Source organism: Garra rufa, chromosome 10 (genome assembly GCF_049309525.1).
Source record: "Garra rufa chromosome 10, GarRuf1.0, whole genome shotgun sequence".
NCBI classification, from domain to species: domain Eukaryota; kingdom Metazoa; phylum Chordata; class Actinopteri; order Cypriniformes; family Cyprinidae; genus Garra; species Garra rufa.
The window spans coordinates 32,955,521-32,979,122 of record NC_133370.1 but is presented as its reverse complement, the minus strand read 5'-3'; the positions used below and the strand labels follow the sequence as shown (position 1 = coordinate 32,979,122).

The 23,602-nt window shown below is 35.8% G+C and overlaps 1 protein-coding gene across 1 annotated transcript in view; it reads left to right on the top strand.

Moving 5' to 3' along the window:
- The window catches only part of clcn2a (chloride channel, voltage-sensitive 2a), a 98,782-nt gene extending 83,894 nt beyond the window's left edge, over nucleotides 1-14,888 (top strand). The window contains exons 18-25 of the mRNA XM_073848329.1: nucleotides 2,558-2,742; nucleotides 3,674-3,782; nucleotides 3,904-3,950; nucleotides 6,970-7,035; nucleotides 7,726-7,764; nucleotides 10,455-10,559; nucleotides 13,045-13,131; nucleotides 13,209-14,888. Coding sequence (XP_073704430.1) covers nucleotides 2,558-2,742; nucleotides 3,674-3,782; nucleotides 3,904-3,950; nucleotides 6,970-7,035; nucleotides 7,726-7,764; nucleotides 10,455-10,559; nucleotides 13,045-13,131; nucleotides 13,209-13,664 — 1,094 coding nt within the window. The 3' untranslated portion in view covers nucleotides 13,665-14,888. The remainder of the gene's footprint in view (nucleotides 1-2,557; nucleotides 2,743-3,673; nucleotides 3,783-3,903; nucleotides 3,951-6,969; nucleotides 7,036-7,725; nucleotides 7,765-10,454; nucleotides 10,560-13,044; nucleotides 13,132-13,208) is intronic.
- Nucleotides 14,889-23,602: the final 8,714 nt, after the last annotated feature.

Sequence of the window (23,602 nt, the reverse complement as noted above, 5' to 3'; positions counted from 1 at the left end):
CAGCAAGAAATGAGCAGCGCTCAAAATGGGTTTTCAATGGCTGATGGCAATATCTAGAGAGCAAAGTAGTGTGTGTGTGTGTATAGATAGATAGATTTTATGTGTTAGATAATACATTTTATATTAAACAATAGGGGATTTAACATCAAAAATGTATGTTTTTAATGTAAACGTCTCCCTTTACATACTTTGGTCAGTTCAATAATAATTTATGCTGTTTTATATTATTTATTTGAAAGAAATAAAAGAGTAGTTTCCTGTCTGTCCGTGGGTTGTTTAGCTGGTCAAGGTTGATGGGACTTAGAAAGTAATTAGTACTAAGTAATGCAATACTTTTTAGAAAGAGTAATTAGTACAGCAATCTAATTACACTGTTGAAGATGTAGTAGCAATAGTAATAGCTTGTAATGACTTTTTAAAAAATAACTTACACAACACTGTACAGTATATAAATATTATATATAGTATAAAAAATTGTATTAATTTCTCAAAAAGCAACAAACATACTGACTCAGAGCTGTACATATTATTTTTAAGAGAAATTAATCAAAAAATGTTTGTACTGTTCAGAAAGGCTGCGTTAAATTGAACAAATGTGACCGTAAAATATTTCTACACTACCAGTCAAAAGTTTTTGAACAGTAAGATTTTTTTTTTTTTTAAAGAAGTCTCTTCTGCTCATCAAACCTGCATTTGATTCAAAGTACAACTAAAACAGTAAAAATTTGAAAAACTGTTTTCTATTTGAATATATTTTAAAATGTACATGACACTTCAGAAATCATTCTAATATTCTGATCTGCTGCTCAAAAAAACATTATTGTTATGTTGAGAACAGCTGAGTAGGACTTTTTCAGGTTTCTTTGATGAATAGAGAGTTTAGATAGAAATAGAAAGCAGCATTTATCTGAAAAACATTTTAAATGTCTTTATAATCACTTTTGATCAATTTAAAGCATTTTTGCTAAATAAAAGTATTCATTTCTACAATCCCCCTTCCCAATAAATAAATAAAAATTCTTCTGACTCCAGTCTTTTGAATGGTATAGTGTATAATATTACAAACGCTTTTTAATTTCAGATAAATGCTGATCTTTGGATCTTTCTATTCATCAAAAAATCCTGAAAAAATTCTGAAAGATCATATGACACTGAAGACTAGAGTAATAATGATGAAGATTTAGGTTTGATCACAGGAATAAATTACATTTTAAAATGTATTCCAATTGAAAACAGTTATTTTCAATAGTAAAAAAAATATTTCAAGATGTTGCTGTTTTTGCTGTACTTTAGATTAAATAAATGCAGGTTTGGTGAGCAGATTAGATTTCTTAAAAAAACATAAAAAAATCTTACTGTTAAAAAACTTTTGACTGGTAGTGTATTTCAAATAAATGTTCTTTTGAACTTCCTATTCATTAAAACACCCTAAAAAAGCATCCACAAAAATATTAAGCAGAACAACTGTTTCACACATTGATAATAACACAAAATGTTTCTGGAGCACCAAATCAGGATATTAAACTAATTTCTGAATGATCGTGTGACACTAAAGATTTTGAAAATTATCCAAATTAATTGTTTGATAAGTGGCTCAGTGCAGAATCTGAAATCTGAATCTTGTTTATTTCAAGGTTTACATTTAGATGTGTTTTAATGTGTAAAATATGCTAAAAGCGATTCTTAAAGGATAAGTTCACTTCCAGAACAAAAATGTACAGATAATGTACTCACCCCATTGTCATCCAAGATGTTAATCATAAAGAAATTGTTTTTTGAGGAAAAGGATTTTTCAAAGGGATCATTTAGAGCCCTTTGAAGCTGCATTTAAACTGCATTTTGAAAGTTCAAACTCGCGGGCACCATACAAGTCCACGATATGATCCCAACCGAGGAAGAAACTCCCATTTTCGACCTACCCTAACTGTCTTGAACCATGCAGAACTAGACAAGATGAGCATTTGAGGTCAAAAAGTATATAAAATGTCTCTTTTTTTTTTTTTAAATAACCAATAGTTTCACTAGATAAGACCCTTCTTCCTCAGCTGGGATCATTAGAGCCCTTTGAAGCTGCATTATAACTGCATTTTGAAAGTTTAAACGTTACACCATAGTTCACTATATGGAGAGAAATCCTGAAATATTTTCCTCAAAAACAATTTCTTAAAGTAAGTAAATGAGATTCTAAATAAATTATAAGAAAGTTTAGGTGTTTGTATTATGCTTAAAATGAACAGTGTATTAAAAAGAAAGATAAGCACGTACTTTTTGATGTTTTACTGATTTTAGTACAGTTTCTTTTCCAGACATTTTCTTGATGTTCCCAAATGAAAGCTCAGACTTGGAAATGTAATCCCACAATTCCACGTCATACCCTGTGACAGACACATTCTTTACCTTCTCCATCTCCTTTCCCGCCCTCCCACCATTTCCCTTTGCTATCCCCCATTCCTCCAGCTATCCTGCTGTGTCTCTCTCACTTCTCTCTTTCTCTCTCTTTCCCTCTCTTTCTGGTCTCTCTGCTGTCTCCCTTGCCTGTGTCCCCAACTGGCTCCAGAGTCCATGATCCTGCTGGGCTCTATAGAGCGCTCCCAGCTGCAGTCCCTGCTGTCACAGCAGCTCGGCAGAGCTCGCAGGCTGGAGTACTTAAGAGAACGTGCTCAGGACAATGGCACCCATGTGCCAACCTTTTCCCAAGACTCTCCACCCAGGAGTACACCTGGCCGTGGCGTACGTTTCCTGGTATGAACCTCAGAGAAAAGACACTAGTGTTAATTACAACACAGGAATGAAAGTATAATTTTATATGATCATTCTAGAGATGAATCAGACATAGACTACCATTCAAAAGTTTGGGGTCACTACTTCACCCTGTTTTTTAAGGTCAATTTTTCTGCTCACTGATGCTTTAGAAGGAAACAAAACTTTTGTAATCAGCTTAAATTTAACTTATTTTGTCTTTTGGGAAACATGTAAGTATCTTCTGTAGCTTCTGATGTGGCAGTACTAAGTGAAAAAAAATATATTTAGACAAAAAAAGAAAAATGTACACATCTTCATTCTGATCAAAAGTTTACACCCCTGGCTCTTAATACATCGTGTTTCACTCTGAAACATCAAACCTGAAGCATTTATACCTTGTGTAATAGTTGCATATGAGTTCCTCAGTTGTCCTCAGGGTGAAAAAGATGGATCTCAAAATCATACAGTCATTGTTGGAAATGGTTCAAATACACAAAAGTGCTGAAAAGCCAAAGAATTTGTGGGCAAATCTGAAGGAGAATGGGCAGTTTAAATGTTTAGGACAAACAAGGGACTCATGAACAACTATCACTAAACAAGAAAACCACAGCTGTGGATCATTCATGTAACAACATATAGTATTAAGTAGTAATAGTATTAAGTTTAATAATAGTATTTTTTAATTATGTCCATTGTTCATCTAACATTGTTTCTGGAGTCTGTGTTTCCCAGTTGTCTGTATTCCTCAAGAAGAATGAAGGATTGTCAAATCGCCGTCAGGTGTTTTTTTCATGCTTTCCTTTTCATCCCAAAGAATTCCTTCCTGGCAGGCTGTCATCTCTGAGTTCAGTAATACAGCTGGGAGTATGCGAAGCCTGTGTTAGTAATCAAACTTACTTATAAGTGGATCTAACAGAGTGTTTTTCTCCAGATCTCCACTGAAGAGTCCTCCTACAGCCCCACACTGACTAACTCCCAGATCCCCCTCAAGTCCGCTCTGAAGACGGTGTCTGCAATCAGCAACACAGAGTCACTGAACAGTGTGTATATAACACTTACTCACACATTTCAACTCCTACTCATGTATGTCGTGTTGCGAACTGTCTGCGACCCCCTGGTACGCACCCATCTTGTGCTAATCTAATCACTCCTCTTCTGCAGGCTCTCCAAACCTCTCTTCTGGGGAACCTGTGAAGGAGCTAGTAGAGGTACGATGGCTCTCTAGGGTTCGTAGGTGATATGCGGCACTTATGTAGCTGTAGATTTTACAGGTGCACAGAGACTGAATATGGGACGGGAGACACAAGAGGAACCATCTGCCTAACAATTATTCTAAACATCTTGTTTGTTACTCTTTTAATGTTTCAGTGCTTGTCTCAGGCTTTGTTCAGACAGGCAGTATCTTTTGACGTATTCGACCATTTTAAACATTTTTGACAAATGTAATTCAAATTACGTAAATATGTGGATAGAAAATCAGTTTGATTTCAGCCTGATCTGTCAAATCAGATTTCATGTACAGTGCTCTCCACTTGGTAAATATGAGCAAAGGTGTCTATGAAAAATACATCTGCAATTCACAAAATTCTAACCTTTCATTGAAGTAGAACAATTGAAAATAGAGGAAACTCACATTATGAAATAGATGTTTTTCTCTAATGCATGTTGGCCACAATTATTGGCACCCCTAGAAATGCTTTTTAAGTAAAATATCTCTGAAGTATATTCACATTCACATTTTGTTTAGATCACCAGGGTGACTAAAAGTGTCAAATTGTCTAGCCATGACTTCCTGTTCCACATGATTATAAGTATGACGAACACAAAGGGCAAATTCTCTTAATTATCCATTACAAGGAGTAAAACCAAAGAATATAGTTTTGATGTTTAAAAAGATTGTTGGGCTTAACAAAATGGCTGTAAAAAATATCCCAATTTCCACCATTAGGACAAATAATTAAGAATTTCCAATTAACTAAAGATTTTACAAATCTGACTGGAAAAGGATGTGTGCCTATATCATCATAATACACAGTAAGGATGAGAGTTTAAGTGTCCAAAGACTCTCCAAGGATCACAGCAGGAGAATTGGAGAGATTAGTTGAGTATTGGGGTCTTAGCCTTAAAAAAAAAATCAAACGTCACCACATGTTGTTTTGAAGGGTTTTAAGAAAAATCCTCCTCGCTCATCCAAAAACAAACTCCAGCACATTCAGTTGTCAGACACTACTTGAATTTCAAACAAGACTGGCATCAATGGTCAGATGAAACTAAAAAAAGAGCCTTTTGGCAGCAAACCCACCAGATGGGTTTGGTACAAACAGGGAAAAAAAAGTAGCCCATGCCTAAGGTTAAATATACTGCTGGATCTTTAATGTTGTGGGCTTATTTTTCTGAACTCTGGACATCTTGTTCAGATACATGGCATCATGGATTCTATGAAATACCAATGGATAAAAAATCTAAATCTGACTGCATCTGTTAGAAATTCTATAATGAGCTGTGGTTGGATCTTCCATCAGGACAATGATCCAAAAAAATCATCAAAATCTACACAAAAATGTGTCACTGAGCACAAAATAAAGCTTTTTCCACGGCAGCCCCAGTTCCCTGACCTCAGCCTATATAAAATGCATGAGGTAAACTGAATAGAAGAAGCACCAGCTTGGAACTGGGAAACTGAAGGATCTGAAGAGTTTCTGTATGAAGGAATGGTCTCTGATCTCCTGTCAGGTGTTCTCCAAACTCTTCAGGCATTAAAGGAGAAAACTCAGAGCTGTTATTTTGAGTAAAGGACGTTGCAATAGTTGGGTGCAATTAATCATGGCCAACATGAACTAGAGAAAAACATTTCAAAACGGCAATGAAAAGTTTAAACAATGCAGATTTATTCACAGCCACCTTTGCTTTTATTTATCAAGGGTGCCAATATTAGTGGAGGGCACTGTATTTTTATTCAACAATTGCTGCAGAATATCTGAATTCACTCGTTGCAATCATGTGCAGTTTACTATTGAATGCTGAATGGATCCGATTTTTATAATTGGTTTTAAATACAGACCGGGGCTGGATTCACAAAAAAACCTTCTTAAGGAAGAAGTTAAGAAACTTTCAAAAATTTATTCTAAATTTTGTCATTAAAATGATCTAATACAGACAAGAAAATGATTTTGGGAATACAAAATATTGTTAAAAACAGCAGTTAAAGGAGTGGTTCACTTAATGAACAAAAATTATAGATAATGTACTTACCCCCTTGTCTTTCTTTCTTAAGTTGTAAAGAAATGAATTTTTTTGAGGAAAACATTTCAGGATTCACTCCATATAATACACTTCTATGGTGCCCCCGAGTTTGAATTTCCAAAATGTAGTTTAAATGCAGCTTTAAAGTGCTCCAAACAATCCCAGCCAAGGAAGAAGGGTCTTACTCAGCGAAACGATCAGTTATTTTCTAAAACAGTTTACAATTTATACACTTTTTAACTTCAAATGCTTGTCTTTTATAGATCTGCATAAACTCTATGTATTCTGTTTCAATACAGTTAGGGTATGTTGAAAAACTCCCATCTCATTTTCTCCTCCAACTTTAAAATCATCCTACATCACTGCAGAGGTAACGCCCCAGTGTTTACAAAGTGAGCATGCAAAGAAGGTCAAATGGGATTGTTTAGAGTCTTTTAAAGCTGCATTTAAACTGCATTTGGGAAGGGGCCCATAGAAGTCCATTATATGGAGAGAAATCCTTAAATATTTTCCTCCAAAAACACAATTTCTTCACGACTGAAGAAAAAAGGCATAAACATCTTGGATGACAAGTACATTATCTGTACATTTTTGTTCTGTAAGTTCTTAGGAATGTTTCACAAATCCAGTCCCAGATTTATTAAAAATAAATAGTATTCAAGTCCAGTGTGAACAAAGCCTTAATCTGTGTTTCTGGAGTTTCACCTCATGTTCAAGTAGACTCCCACAGGACTTCTCTTATCAAGCGACATCTGTTGACCAGCGCAAAGTGAGCGTTCTGTCAGCCTGGCATTAACATGGGATTTCGGCTGCTATATTAATTTGTTCCACACCCCTTTCTGCCTTTCTTTTCGGAGGAACGATGGCTCTAACAGTGTCCCTTGATAATAGTCAATGTTGAAGGTGCAGCTGTTGAGGGAGCGTTGCGTTAGAGTTACATTAACGCTTTATGCTCCTCCCTTTTCTATCTGTTCTGTCTGGAAGAGCAATGCTGGCCCCATGGCTCCTAAGAGGAGCAGGAGGCCCAAGCGTGTGAAGATACCCATGGCGGTAAGAACGCAGCCGCAGGGACTCGTTCCTCTCGCCCACAAACACTCATCATCGGGGGTGGCAGCGGCACAGCCAATAGGGCCTTTGCTCAGAGGCCTTATTGCGTTCTGCCTGCGTGCTGTATTGATACTCTCCTCCAGCTTAGTACTTCCCCTCTAGGGAACAGGGAACAAGCTGACTCATGAGATGATTCATGCCATGTTATGAAGAGTATATTTATCTCTCATGGGATGAGTGCGTTTGTGTGACGCATGGTTTGGTTTTTGCGGTTGTCAAGATTCAGAACAGGCCCCAAATGTTTGCAAACCTACAGGCGAACGTCAGGGGATGTTGCAGTTGGACCCGTTTTCTTTTGAACAAAGCTTTCCAAAGTTGATTCAAGTCCAATTTTGAACTGAGCCTTAAACTCTCCAATCAAATTAAAAACCTTTTGAAAAGCTATTCCCTGTCTTAGTTCTTTATTGCCTTGGTAATAGCATCCAATCTACCTCACCCTCCCCTGGGCTGCGTTTAATGTATTGCTTAAGCTTGCTAATGTTTAGTAAAGCTTGAGCCGCTTCGGTAGATTACATTAGTATGTGTAGCTTGTCTTGTGAACTGAGTGAATTGCATGACTGTTTGTGAGAACAAGAATGTATGAAAGAGACATTTGTGCATTTCTGTGTCTAATTCTCGACTTAATGTTTTCAGGATACCCCTGATGTAGAGGATGACATGTCAACAGCAGAGGTATAAAATTAAATACTATACTTACCCCTAAATTCTGTTGTAATTGTATCATGATGCATGTAGTGAGTCACACATTCTGAGGTTTGTTGTTTTATAATTTCAATGTAACCTAAGGGTGTTCTAGATTATACAGAAGGATTTACAAGTTTGATTCTGGGATTCTAATTTTTATTTAAACTCGGAAAGCAACAATTTCAGAACTCCGAAGTCTTTAGAAGTAAACCTGTGACATTAAAGGGATGGTTCGGAGTAGAATTGACTTCATTGCTATGCACTCCGAAGCCCATCTAAATACCCCATCCGAAGTTTTTTTTACCTTAGTCGAACATTTATGGAGATATTAGAGTTTTTCGAATTGCTTGTTACAGGAGTGAATGGTACATGTGATGTATCTCGTAAATTGCACCACTAAACGTGCAAGTAATCTTACCAAACTTGTACAGTAGTGTAAATAGGTTATGTACTCACAAAACGCTGCATCAGAACATTTGTAAGTCCACCATGAGTGTTTTAAAAACACGTTTTACCCGAGAACTACTAGTCTCAGAAACTACAAGTCGACGTCACTTCCCTGGTTTGAAAAAAGCACGTAAAAGTCCTCCTACTACATCTGTGTGCATGTCAACTTGTAGGAGGACTTTTACGTGCTTTTTTCAAACCAGGGAAGTGACGTCGACGTGCCGACATTTGTAGTTTTTGAGACTAGTAGGGATCGGCTAAAACGTGTTTTAAAAACACTCATGGTGGACTTACAAATGTTCCGATGCAGCGTTTTGTGAGTACATAACCTATTTACACAACTGTACAAGTTTGGTAAGATTACTTGCACGTTTAGTGGTGCAATTTACGAGATACATCACATGTACCATTCACTCCTGTAACAAGCAATTCGAAAAACTCTAATATCTCCATAAATGTTTGACTAAGGTAAAAAAAAAAACTTTGGATGGGGTATTTACATGGGCTTCGGAGTGCATAGCAATGAAGTCAATTCTACTCCGAACCATCCCTTTAATCATGATCAGATCAGGTCAGATGTTCTTGCTTCCATTGAAGTTCAATGTCAAAATGTCTTGTTGCTTATGCTTTATCACTTGTCACTTAAAGGGTTAGTTAATGCCACTGGGCGGGTGTTTCTCTTCAACAGTCCAAAACAAATCCAATGAAGTGCATCCATCCATAATAAAAGTGCAAAAATCGCGAAAAACAACATTTGTTTACAGGAGAAAAGGAAGCAAAGTTTCCTTTCTTTAGCAAAGGAAAACCAGTCTCCTCTTGGTTTATATCGAAATCCTCCAACATTTTTCTTTACAGATACTTGTTTTGTACTTCTAATTCGTTTTTTTGTTTTGCTTTCTTCTCTGCGCTTCCGCATTCGTCAATTCTGAGCCTATGTGCAACTCTGACGTCCTACGTCATCTGCCTGGAGCGGTTTTCGTGTACAACTGTTAGCGCAAGATAGAGAAAAGTGATTATTATGTTTTAAATATGAACATTTTCTTACAAAAACACATTGATTCGCTACAGGAGGCCTTTATTCACTCCCCGGAGCTGTGTGAGGCACTTTTTATTTTGGAGGGATGCACTTTATTGGACTTGTTTTGGACTGTTGAAAAAAAAAAAAAAAAAAAACACCCATTGCCATTATAAAGCTAGGAGGAGCCAGAACAATTTTTAATATAACTCTGATTGCATTCATCTGAAAAAAAAAAAAAAGTCATATTCACCTAGGATGCCTTGGAGGGTGAGTAAATAATGGGCTAATTTTCATTTTTGGGTGAACTAACCCTGTTTAGGACACTGTGTAACAAAGCTAATTCTGCAGCTTCTCAGGTCATTCAAAGATCATAATGCTGTCATCATTTACTCGTAAAACCTGACTTACTTTCTTCTGAAGAGTTTTTACAGCCTCACACTGTTGTCTTCCATATAACTGATAGCTTTTATGAGGAACATACTGAAATTTAACACATTAATCACTGAGACTTTGACCTTGAAAATCACACTTGACATAGTGTGACAGTCGCTACTTACTGTTATTTAATGAAGAAGATCATAATATTCTGCTATAAACATCTTTTGTGTTCCACTAAAAGAAAGTCATACAGGTTTGAAACGAATGATGCAATTGATGGACTACGTATGGACAAGATATAATATATATAATCTTGTACAAATAGTATAAAACCTTAATAATTATCATTTCTCAATTTACATAATATATATTGTTTTTTGAACTTTTAATACTTTTACATTTTTAAAGGGATAGTTCACCCAAAAATGAAAATAACCCTGATTTACTCACCCTAAAGCCATCCTAGGTGTGTATGATTTTCTTCTTTCAGGCGATTACAACCGGAGTTATATTAAAAAATGTCCTGGCTCTTTCAAGCTTTATAATGGCAGTGAATGGGTGTTGAGGTTATGGAGTGCAATTGAGAGCATCCATCCATCCATCCATCATAAAAAGTACTCCACGTGGCTCTGCGGGTTTAATAATGGCCTTTTGAAATTAATCAATGCATTTGTGTAAAAATATTTTTACACATTTTTTTAAATATGGATATATTTTTTTTACACAAATGCATAATTTATAAAGCTTAGAAAAGCCAGCACATTTTTTAATATGACTCCAATTTTAATTTTTGGGTGAACTATTTAAAAATTATTATTATTATTTTTTTTTTCAGATAGCAGAGTGGGAGGAGCAACAGTTGGATGAGCCTGTTAATTTCAACAACTGTAAAATAGACCCTGCCCCCTTTCAGCTGGTGGAACGGACATCTTTGCATAAGGTAAAAGATCTGCTGTATCTGCCAAGCATAGAGCGCTGCAGTAAGGACATATTTTATGTGCCATCTTGTCTGTCAACCCGTCAAACGCATAGCGTGACCACTGCATTGCTAGCACACTAGATTAAACTTTGTTACACGTGACAGACAGCAATGTTTTGTCGTGTTTCAGCCCTGGCCATGTATTCGTTTGGCTGGAGTTGAAACTTCCACAGTGGTGCTGGCGCATCATTCGCTTTGAATGTGAATGCTTTGTTTGTAGAAGGCTAGCATGCCAAGCAGACATTAGTTGCAATGTACATTTAAACAAAAATAAATAAAGAAATTAGCCTACATACCTTTTTACTATTTATAGTGTAATAATTTGACAGGTAATAGTATTACAATGTAATATAAACCTTAATTTCATTCAGGAAGATTCCTGTCAGTCAAGTTTTCTCTCGGGACAGAACACCAAATGACCATTGACAAATGTAACAAGTAGGGTTGCCCTCGACTAAAGATTTGCTGGTCGTCTAGTAGTGGTTCATTTTAAGCATTAGTTGACTAATTGCACATTTAATAATAAGCCATTTAAATCATAATAATGAGCCTACATAGCCTAATAAGTGATCAAGCGCATGCATAAAGCTTGCCACAGACACTGGCAGAAGTAATGATTGTGAATGTGTCAAGGAAAACACTAAGGAGGCTGCATTAACTTTTTAATAATTTATTGTTAAACCAGTGTTTTCTTTGTTGTCGGCTTAAGGGATGAATTTCGTGGCACTGACTCTTCATCTCCATTGTTTTCCATTTGAATTGGTTCATTTGAAAGCATAGATATATTTTTCATGCAACTGTGTTATTTAATGAGCTAACATGAACTAAGAGTTGTATTTTTTAACAAAAAATAAATAATAAATAATTATGATAATTAATAACTTGTGTAGCAAATATAGCTGTTGCTCATTCTGAATATTAATGCATTAACTAGGGTTAACTATCTTACTGTAAAGTGATACATATTGCTCTTTAGAATTCTTTTGCACTTTATTCAGTGTAATTTTTTTTAACCTTTATACGGTTTTTGTGTTTTGCTTAATTGTATTTAAATGTTCAGTTATTTTTGATATATGAAAATAGTTATTTAACCTGTTATACAGTATTATGACACCACTTTTTTGCAAATAAATTTCAATATAGTGATAATTCCATATACCATGATAAAAGCATTATCAATTAATTGCAACATGAAAATTGATACTGGCATATCCCTATGCATATTGCATATTTTTACTTTTTTTTATTTAAAGAAAACAAACCAATGTATCGTTGACATTTGTGACAACGAGAAAAGCAATAGAAGTTTTTCAGGAAGAGTGTTTTCAGCTTGATTTTTATTTGCATATAAAATTATGACATGCAGTTGCTTCAATCAACGGTATAAATCTATTTAAAACATCAATGTAAATTGTAATAATCGTAATTAATAATCGCGATTACAATTTCAAAGGGAATAATCGACAATTATGATTTTTCTCATAATCGTGCAGCCCTAGTATACACAGAGTTTTGGAGTTTTTTGCTCAAGTTCTCATAGACCTAAAGGCAAAAAGCGTATCCTGTTTGCTTTCTTTATTTTACAAAAACACAATGCATTCTGCGTTGTTGTTATTGTGAGCACACACAAATAAACCTAGAGTCTTTACAGATTCGAAAGATGTATTACTCTTATCTGTATTAGCATTTTTAAATAACAGAAAAAATACCCAGCACCTGGGTAAAAACATAAAAAAATTAAAAATAACCAAGCGTTTTTTAGATGTGTAATATACATACACTTATTCTGCATGACCATATTTTAGATTACCTGATTCTACCCATACCTAAACTTAACAACTAACTTCTATTATTAAAGAGCAAATGTGACCCTGGACAACAAAACCAGTCTTAAGTCGCTGGGGTATATTTGTAGCAATAGCCAAAAATACATTGTATGGGTCAAAATTATTGATTTTTCTTTTATGCCAAAAATCATTAGGAAATTAAGTAAAGATCATGTTCCATGAAGATTTCTTGTAAAATTCCTATGATAAATATATCAAAATGTAATTTTTGATTAGTAATATGCATTGTTAAGAACTTAATTTGGACAATTTAAAGGTGATTTTCTCAGTATTTTGATTTTTTTGCACCCTCAGATTCCAGATTTTCAAATAGATGAATCTCAGCCAAATATTGTCCTATCCTAACAAACTTTACATCAATAGAAAGCTTATTTATTGAGCTTTCATATGTTGTATACATCTCAGTTTTGTCAAATTTAACCTTATGACTGGTTTTGTGGTCCAGGGTCACAAATTGGCAGTTTATTAAGGCAAAAGTCATAATTAGTAGTGAGAATATGTTTCTAAACTGAAGTGTGACCAAAACGCACAGGCCCGTTTTATTATCACTGTCGTCCTTTAATGAAGAATAAATGTCAGTCCTTGTATCTTTTGTTTAGACACACACCATTTTCTCACTACTTGGCCTGGATCATACCTATGTCACCAGCACTGGACGTCTAGTTGGAGTGGTCTCTCTAAAGGAGGTGCGTCATTGTATTGTTTTACTAGCTCCTCTTTATAACAAAAAAAAAACACATTTCAAAAAAAATTCTGTTTACAGTTGCGTAAGGCCATCGAGGGATCTGTAACCGTGACCGGAGTGAAAGTTCGTCCCCCGCTGGCCAGCTTCCGCGACAGCGGCAACAGCAGCAGCGTCTCAGAGGTCACCGAGCTCCACAAGCTCTGGAGTCGTCACAAGAGCCTGTCATTGCCACGGGAACCTAACCTCCCCGACCTGGATGATCAAACAGAGCAGCCGTCCGAGGGCAGCCTGGTGAACGAGACCGAGTGCACAGAGCTGTCCAGTCAGAACAGCCCATTACACACAGATGACCAATCAGAGCTGCCCTACACCGACGCCACGCCCCAAGAGGAGCACCTACCGCAGCTCCCCTGTGACTGTGCCCCCCCTCTGGAGGACGGAGGCTCGGAGGCCACCAGTGAGCAGTGCCCAGCTCCGATTGAGGAAGTGGTGAGTGAGGGAAGCCCCTCGCCATCAGAGGGTCAGCCGAAATGACAGCTGTTTGCGGTTGGTAACGCACACTCCATTTACACCATAAGCGGGATTGTGAAGTCAGGTTGAGGAGAACCTGGAGGAAGTCTTTAAGCAGTGAAGCACACTCTCTGCTCCTTACTAATCAATCCAACCCTAATCGCTGGTCCTGCCTTGACACGAAACACGCCGTGTGTGTTTGTATGTGTGCCGTGTGGCTTCGAGTGTGTTAGACGATGGGCTCACGAGCGATCGTCTGTTTGTACTTGTGTATTTGTCATAAATTTGAGTGTTTGTTGATTTGTGGCTTCATAGCGCACTTCTCTGTTGATTTATGTTGATGAGATTCATTCAAAGAAGTTTATGTTTAATGATGTCACGTGTTTGTTCGTTGATTTGTGGCTTCACGGCGCATTTGTGTGTGTGTTTCTTGGTCTTTGCGCAAGCGACAGAGTGTGTGTGCGAGAGTGACTCAGCTGCACCTAGCCAACGCACCCATCTGGTGCCGACACTTTAAATCCAAATAAAATTGTCTCTGAGAGCCAAACTACAATTTTGCTCTAAAAATAGCTCTTAATAACCCACACTGCAAGGAAACACGGAGGGAGAGAGCGGGGGAAAGAAAGGGAACGGGTGGGCAAAAGAGGACACAGAAGACATTGAGAGAACAAGAACATGATGCAAAATGAGCGAAAGACAGGAAGGACACAGGGACGAGAGTCGTGGAAAGGCAGGAGTACGAATGGGAGAGTGGGGTAAACTGTGCCGCTTTTTACTTAAGTTGTCAGCTAGGAAAGAAATGAGTAATCAGGGAAATGAATATGCCTGATTATATTTCACAATACATAGGAATACAGAAAAACAACCTTTTTAGGAAAAATGGCTGAGTGACACAACTAAGCTGAATGATGAGCCATTGAGAAATATTTAAACTATATATTTCAGGTAAAATATGAATTTTTAACGAACCCGAATCTTATTCGAAAGTTTTATTTTCCTGCACATTATTCACATTTTCATTAACCAACAAAAAGAATCAGTGTATTAGCACGTAGTGTAACAACATTTATGACATGAGTATTTGTGACCATGGACCACAAAACAATATTTGTAGCAATAGCCAAAAATACATTGTATGGATCAAAATGATTGATTTTTAATTCATGCGAAAAAAACATTAGGATATTAAGTAAAGATTGTGTTCCATGAAGATATTTTGTAAATTTCCTACCATAAATATCTCAAAACTTAATTTTGATTCATATGCATTTGTAACAACTTAATTTAAACTTAAAAGGTTTTTTTTTCGCAATATTTCGATTTTTTTTATTACAGATTTTCAAATAGTTGTATCTAAAATTGTCCTATCCTAACAAACCATATGTGAATCTGGACAACAAAACCAGTAATAAGTAGCATGGGTATATTTGTAGCAATAGCCAAAAATACATTGTATGGGTCAAGATTATCGATTGTAGATTTTGCAATTATGCCAAAATCACAATCAGATTCCGGTTGTATCTTGGCCAAATATTGTCCAATCCTAACAATACATCAGTGGAAAGCTTATTTATGCTTATTTATAAAGCTTTCAGATATATAAATCAATTCAGAAAATGTAACCTTATGACTGGTTTTGTGATCCAAGGTCACATAAATCAATGGAAAGCTTATTTACTCAATTAAAAAAAAAGTACCCTTATGAATGGTTTTGTGGTCCAGGGTTACATTTGTTTTTTGTTTTTGGTGCATTTGGATGCAAAACTAATCCTCGCTATTTGCCGCTGGCACATTTTACTCTTAAGCACACACTTCACCCAAAAGCTAAAATGTTGGGGAAAACAACATATTCATTGCTAAATGATTTTATTTATTCATGATGTGATTTAATTATTGATATCAACTTTCGTTTTATACACTGGCGATTCACAGTGTACAAATGTGTGATAAATATTTTTCGAACATGGAAAAAACGTATGACTTCAAACTCATTTGACCTGCCATGCAGAAAATGTACTTTGGCATGCGCTTACAATTGCTTATGTGAATCACAGGCAGCTGAACACAGTGGACCTAAAACAACATCATGTGACAAAAACATCTATTTTGCTAAATTACAGGGGTGGCACATCTTACCCCGCTCTCCCTTACAAAACCAACAGCGACTCATATAGAGGAGTTTCCAACCAGGGTAGTTTTAAAGCACATTGTAATTACCATTCAAACAAAACACAGCAATACACAGGCGTTTTCCATACTGACAGCATCAGAAAAAACAACTCCTTTAACAAAGCATCGTTGAGCACACGGTTTGGATGGTGTTGCCTGTAATTACGAGTAATGATATCCCGCATTATGTAGGCACGTTAAGCATGCGCAGATCTCTATCAGGACCAGTGTGTAGCATAGCTGCCTGGCCATTTAAAATGTATTAAAGCTCGAAATACCCAGAGAGACTCCAAGTGGAGAAACGGAGCCTCTTAAATTCTTAATTATATGCATGAACCCCGATGCAATCATTTGCATGCTCACACATGCGCATAAACAATACGCATCATATTGCTTTGCAGCCAGCTTAAATACAAAGACTGCACAGGCCTGTTTCATGTTACTTCATCAGGTTTACTTACATGGCCTTTTGCTCTTTATTCAAGGCCAGATATGGTCAGAAATCCAGAACGCAATACTTTCCGCACGTTCACAACACAGACTTGGACGGCAGCGTAGATTGAGTTTTTGACTGTGTTAGAACCAGCCTTTGTATAAATACCATTGCAGGGAGTTTGTGGTCACTGTGCAGATCTCATCCAGCAATCATCAAAGTATTAAAATGATGGATATTCTGTGTACCTGCGATCTGAATTGTTTTACATATGCGCAGAGCTTTTTACATTTGATTTCGAGCTGTCAACTGTGCAAGAATGTCGTATTAGAATTACTGCTTGCCAAAAAGCTTTATTTTACTGAACACTGGCTCTGTTTCTACAGTGCATATTATTTTGAAACTGTTTGCAATAATCATCGAGAATGAACTGAAGCAAAGTATTTTTAAATGCCTTGAGATTTCATTTTCAAAGTGTTTACCGGACCTCGGCAGTGGAGTTTTCACTAGTTGCAGCCTGAGAATGATGTAATGTTCATTTAATGTTTGCATCAAAACTGTGGCTGAACAACGCTATGCAGTATGGTCAAGAACAGCACAACTATCCCAGACACAGCCTAAGCAGAACTAAGCAGAGAATGAGTTACGTTTCTTTTTCTTGTGCACTGCAGAAATAGTAGGCTACGGGTTTGATTTAAACGGATCAAGGCAAGTGGACCAAAACCATAACCATGACAATGACTTCCTGACACAGCCTTTTCTCATTCGCTCAGAAACGCCTGCTATGGGTTCTGCCAGCCACAAGAGCGAAATGTTTCCTTGCCATTCATCCGGCTGCACTAATCAGCTGTTTTATTAACATTTGTTATGAAACCCAATCCTGACGTGGGACAGGAATAACTTTAGATCTTTAGATATGTTGTGTCATGTTTTGTCTCTGTTTGCCGCTTGTGCAGTTTAAGTCAAGCCCACGGTGTGTAAAGTGTCTGCTAATATGCCGCACATTCAGTGTAGAGTTAAGCAATAAGTCTGCTCCCATATCCGTAAATGGTTTTTATAAATCATTTGCTTGTACAGAATACAGGGTAACGCAGTATGTATATGAACTCTACTCACATACCCTGTACATATAGAGATAAGCATATTGAATCAGCTGTTACCATTATTTTTCAGAAAACATGAAATTGTTTTGTACATCAGTAAATATTAAATTTCAACTTTAAAGCTTTCTGTTTTTTGCAGCTCATTTTTTGTGGGAAATACTGGGGTTCTTCGGTCACTTTTGACCGGAATTTTTTAAATAAAAAATTTTTAAAAATCGTAGCTTCATCGGAATGGTATGAAACCTGGTGACTTTTATGGTATTTGGTATATGAACACACAAAAAAATTGGGGACAGGATTGGAAAAGTCTAAGTGGTCGTAAAAAAAATAGTCACACTCAGGGTCTTCGGGTCAAAATGACCGGCCATAGGAAATGAATGGGAAATTGGCAAAAATATGAAAATACAGAGTTTTTTTGTGCATACAATCTACAAATCAGCCACAATCCAGAAAAAAAGCACACAACTGTGAAGGGGTGACTCTCTAAAACATCAAGAGTGCAAAACACTACAATACACTCACACACACACACACTTATACACACACAAACACACGCACACACAAATGAACGTGTGTCATTTCAAAAGCTAATTTTGGGAAATGTGTGAAATAGAAGCAATCAATGTAAGAAATAAAGCACACAGCAATTAAAGCATAAGACTGTAAGCCATCAGAGTTCCAAAATAGACACACAGACACACACACACACACACACACACACACACACACACACACACACACACACACACACACACACACACAGGGAAATATGAGATTGATGAGACTGTAACAGAGAAATGTGAGACTATGAATCAAATAAAAGGGAGACATTGGATCCAAAATGCAAAAGTCATACACCATGTCACACACACACACACACACACACACACACACACACACACACACACACACACACACACACACACGGAAAAAAGATTTCAAAACAAGCATCATTTGCTCAAAGTGCTATATGGAGACACTATGTTGTGATTTGTCACAACCTGATCTGTAATCACAATTAGTATGTAAATAATATGTAATTATAGTTAGGATGATATTTAAAACAAACTTTTTTTTCCTCTATTTTTTTATTTACTGTTTGACAATTGTTATACTTTTGCTGTTATTTTAGATTTATGTTCATAATTGCTGTTGCCTTTTGAATAAGAGGTACTGTTCATTGAATATGTAAAAAAAGAATGCACATAATATGTAAATAGGGTTAGGATGATATTTAAAATATTTTTATTTCTCTATTTTCCATTTAATGTTTGATAATTATACTTTTGCTGTTATTTTGTTGCCCATGCTGTTGCTGTTCATAATTGCTGTGCTAAATAAGAGTTATTGTTTATTGAATTTTACAAAAAAAATATTTAAATCAAAATGTTCATTATAAAAAGGTTACAAAATAAAAAAAATGGTATGACTGAAAGAACTGCATTTTTATTAAGTTATAATTAAAACAATGGGTAACAAAATGCTTTCCATTGTTTCTCTTTCTAATGCAATGTTCTGGTCTGACTGTATTATAAAGTAAAACTGGCGCTTCAAATTACCAGTTAAACCAATCAAACAAACAAAAAACTTGGCAAATAATAAAAAAATAGTCTTTGATAATCTAATTTTATATATTAAAATCCACAACCTGAAAAGGCATTGGCAAATATGTGCAAAAACAACTAGAATTCACAAATCCTTCTATAGAGAGCATTACATCCATCTAGTGGTTAAAATAGGATATTGCCTGGTAATTATGCTCACTACGCCACCAGATGGCACAAATCTGACTTCAAAAAATTATTTTCTATAGGCCAGGTATCTACTTTAAACTAAAATACAGCATTAATTAAAAAAGAATAAAAATTATATATATTTAAAAAAATTCTACTATATTCAATGGGAAAAAATAGATCATAATTGTTGCATAAATATTAATTATTATCATAAAATTCTGTCAAAACACGACAGAAAAAAAGAAAAAATATTATTGAACAAAAATACATTTGATTGATTTTACTGAAAAAAAAGAAATAATGATTTCAGGGCTCCGGTCACTTTTGACCGTGAGGGCCCTGAGTGTGACTGCTCGGCGAAGAACCCCAGAGGGTTAAGTGGCTCGAAAATGCATGAAACTTGGCACACATGCCAAAAGTGGTGAGAATTTACATCTCATATGGGTTTCAGAAGTGGGTGTGGCAAAATGGCTCAATAGCGCCACCTATACAATTTTAACAAAGTGCCCCCCGAGCTATGTTTCACGTACATGTACAAAATTCGGTACACACATGTAACACACTAACATCTACAACATTGTCTCTGGGTACGAAGTCAGAAACCCAACAGGAAGTCTCTTATTTAGAATTTTCTGAGTTTTGTGTCGTTTTTTCCATTTTCAGGTGGCTCGAAAACTCATGAAACTTTGCACATATGCCAAAGGTGGTGAAAATTTACATCTGATAAGGGTTTCAGAAGTGGGTGTGGCAAAATGGCTCAACAGCGCCACCTATAATATTTTAACAAAGTGCCCCTCGAGCTATGTTTTATGTTCATGTACAAAATTTGGTACATGCATGTAAAACACAAATATCTACAAAAAAGTCCCTTGGTACAAAGTCCGAAACCCAACAGGAATTCTGTTATTTTTAATTTTCTGAGTTTTGTACTGTTTTGCCATTTTCAGGTGGCTCGAAAACTCATTAAATTTTGCACATATGCCAAAAGTGGTGAAAATTTACATCTGATATGGGTTTCAGAAGTGGGTGTGGCAAAATGGCTCAACAGCGCCACCTATAAAATTTTAACAAAGTGCCCCTCGAGCTATGTTTTATGTTCATGTACAAAATTCGGTACATGCATGTAAAACACAAATATCTACAAAAAAGTCCCTTGGTACAAAGTCCGAAACCCAACAGGAATTCTGTTATTTTGAATTTTCTGAGTTTTGTACTGTTTTGCCATTTTCAGGTGGCTCGAAAACTCATTAAATTTTGCAAAAGTGGTGAAAATTTACATCTGATATGAGTTTCAAAAGTGGGTGTGAACAAATGGCTCAATAGTGCCACCTATAAAATTTTAACAAAGTGCCCCTTGAGCTATGTTTTATGTACATGTACAAAATTCAGTTCACACATGTAACACACAAATATCTACAAAAAAGTCCCTCGGTGCGAAGTCCGAAACCCAACAGGAATTCTGTTATTTTGAATTTTCTGAGTTTTGTGCTGTTTTTGCTATGTTCAGGTGGCTTGAAAACTCATGAAATTTTGCACACACGCCAAAAGTGGTGAAAATTTACATCTGATATGGGTTTCAGAAGTGGGTGTGGCAAAATGGCTCAACAGCGCCACCTATAAAATTTTAACAAAGTGCCCCTTGAGCTATGTTTCACGTACATGTACAAAATTTACTACATACATGTAACACATAAATATCTACAAAAAGTCCCTCGGTGTGAAGTCCGAAACCCAACAGGAAGTCTGTTATTTTGAATTTTCTGAGTTTTGTGCCGTTTTTGCTATGTTCAGGTGGCTTGAAAACTCATGAAATTTTGCACACACGCCAAAAGTGGTGAAAATTTACATCTGATATGGGTTTCAGAAGTGGGTGTGAAAAAATGGCTCAATAGTGCCACCTATAAAATTTTAACAAAGTGCCCCTTGAGCTATGTTTTACGTACATGTACAAAATTCAGTACACACATGTAACACACAAATATCTACAAAAAAGTCCCTCGGTGCGAAATCCGAAACCCAACAGGAAGTCTGTTATTTTGAATTTTCGGAGTTTTGTGCTGTTTTTGCTATTTTCAGGTGGCTTGAAAACTCATGAAATTTGCACATGCGCCAAAAGTGGTGAAAATTTGGCATGAATGGCACAATAGCGCCCCTCAAGCTATGTTTCACGTACATGTACAAAATTCAGTACACACATTACACAATATCTACAAAAACCTTGGTACGAAGTCCAAAACCCACCATGAAATCTGTTATTTTGAATTTTCTGAATTTCGTGTAGTTTTTGCTATTTTCAGGTGTTGTATTTAGACAAATTCCTCCAAAAGAAACATCAGATTTGGTCAGTGTAATCTAAAGCCCTTTGTGACATTAAATTGCGAAGATCTTGAGTTTTCGTTAAAGGATGCCTGACAAACTTCGATGTTTTGCCATGAAACAGGAAGCTGTTATAATTCAGGCATACAATGTCTGATCTGTAACAAACTTCACGTTTGATAAGAGTTCTGTCCTGAACACATACTCATGCCCATATTCAGTTACAGTCATAGTGCCACCTGCTGGCAACAGGAAGTGCCATGTTTTACTCTGTAACAAACTCCTCATAGAGATTTAATGACATCAACATCATATTTGGATAGTCTACTCAAAAGGCCTTGATCTTGAGTTAAAGGGTATGTTCGTGGCGGCCTGACAAGAGTCCTACATGCCAATATTCAGTTATAGTCATAGTGCCACCATCTGGCGGCAGGAAGTTTGGCACAAATATTTAAAGACTTTGACATATCCCTCCTATATTTACCAGTTTTATTGCATATTGCTCACCATTTTCTGTTTTCCTAAGGCCACCGGGTGGCATTAAGCCCAGGTGTGAGGGCCCTTTCAACGCTGCTTGCAGCTTTAATTTTGTCTTGTTTTATGGTAGAATATAGAAACACCCTCAAATAAATTTTGTTAGATTTAGGGACAATATTTATACTGGAAAACCTGACAAAAAACTGTGACAAAATGTGTTTTTGCAATTTAAGCTTTGCAGAAGACGCAGCGAAACGTATGAATATACACATAACTTTAATGCAATCATAATTCTCACATTTGACCTCAGACATTTTCTGTACAAACAATAAAAAAAAAAAACTTTTTTGTGGGGGATTCACACATTCACATCAATGAACATCATGACATTACCGGTCCATATTGAGAATAATGATGACATAATGTGGTTGGGTTATGAATTCACACTGCCCTTCCCCATGCTTCTGCAATGAATGAATGCAGTTAGGAAAGGCAACATATTCTTTCTGTCTACTGGTTTACTGTAGCTGCATGTCAAGGTTGTATTAACTAGTAGCTTCAAAAACCTGTTCATTCAGCAGCCAATCACCAATCAAACATCTACTGAAGTGCAGGTAGGGAGGAAAAAGATGGCAGAACGGAGAAAAAGAAACATGGTAAAGGATTCTCACTCAGTTTGGTATGGAGGTCCATTTATGCCACAAAAAATCATGCAGCAATCATGACGTAAAAAAAATTATGGCGTAAGCTGAAATTCTGAGATAAATAGTTGAAATTCTGACAGACGTAATTATGAAATAAAAATGAGATAAAAAGTCAGAATTATAAGTTGAAATTCCGACAGACATAATTATAAATTAAGTCGAAATCATGACATAAAGTCAGAATTATTAGATAAAAAAGTCAAAATTCCGACAGATACTATTATGAAACTTAAAGTCGAAATTATGAGATAAAAAGTCAGAATTATGAGATAAACCAAAATTTTGACAGACATAATTGAGATAGAAAGTCAAAATTTCAACAGAAATAATTCTGAAATAAAAAGTTGAAATGAGATTTTAAAAAGTCAGAATTATGAGATAAAAAGCCAAACCTCCAACAGACATAATTATGAAATAAAAAGTCAAAATGAAGAGATAAAAAGTTAGAATTATGAGATAAGACAGACATAATCAAGAAATGAAAAATATGACATAAAAAGTAATTTGAGATAAAAAGTTACAATTCCGACAGACATAACTATGAAAAAGTCGAAATTATGAGATAAGAAGTCAGAATTATGAGATAAAAAGTCAAAATTCTGACATACATAATTGTGAAATAAAAAGTTGAAATTATGAGATAGAATTATAAGTCAAAATTCTGACAGACATAATTATGAAAGATCGAAATTATGAGATAAAAAGTCAGAATTATGAGATAAACCAAAATTTTGACAGACATAATTGAGATAGAAAGTAAAAATTTCAACAGAAATAATTCTGAAATAAAAAGTTGAAATGAGATTTTAAAAAGTCAGAATTATGAGATAAAAAGCCAAACCTCCAACAGACATAATTATGAAATAAAAAGTCAAAATGAAGAGATAAAAAGTTAGAATTATGAGATAAGACAGACATAATCAAGAAATGAAAAATATGACATAAAAAGTAATTTGAGATAAAAAGTTACAATTCCGACAGACATAACTATGAAAAAGTCGAAATTATGAGATAAGTCAGAATT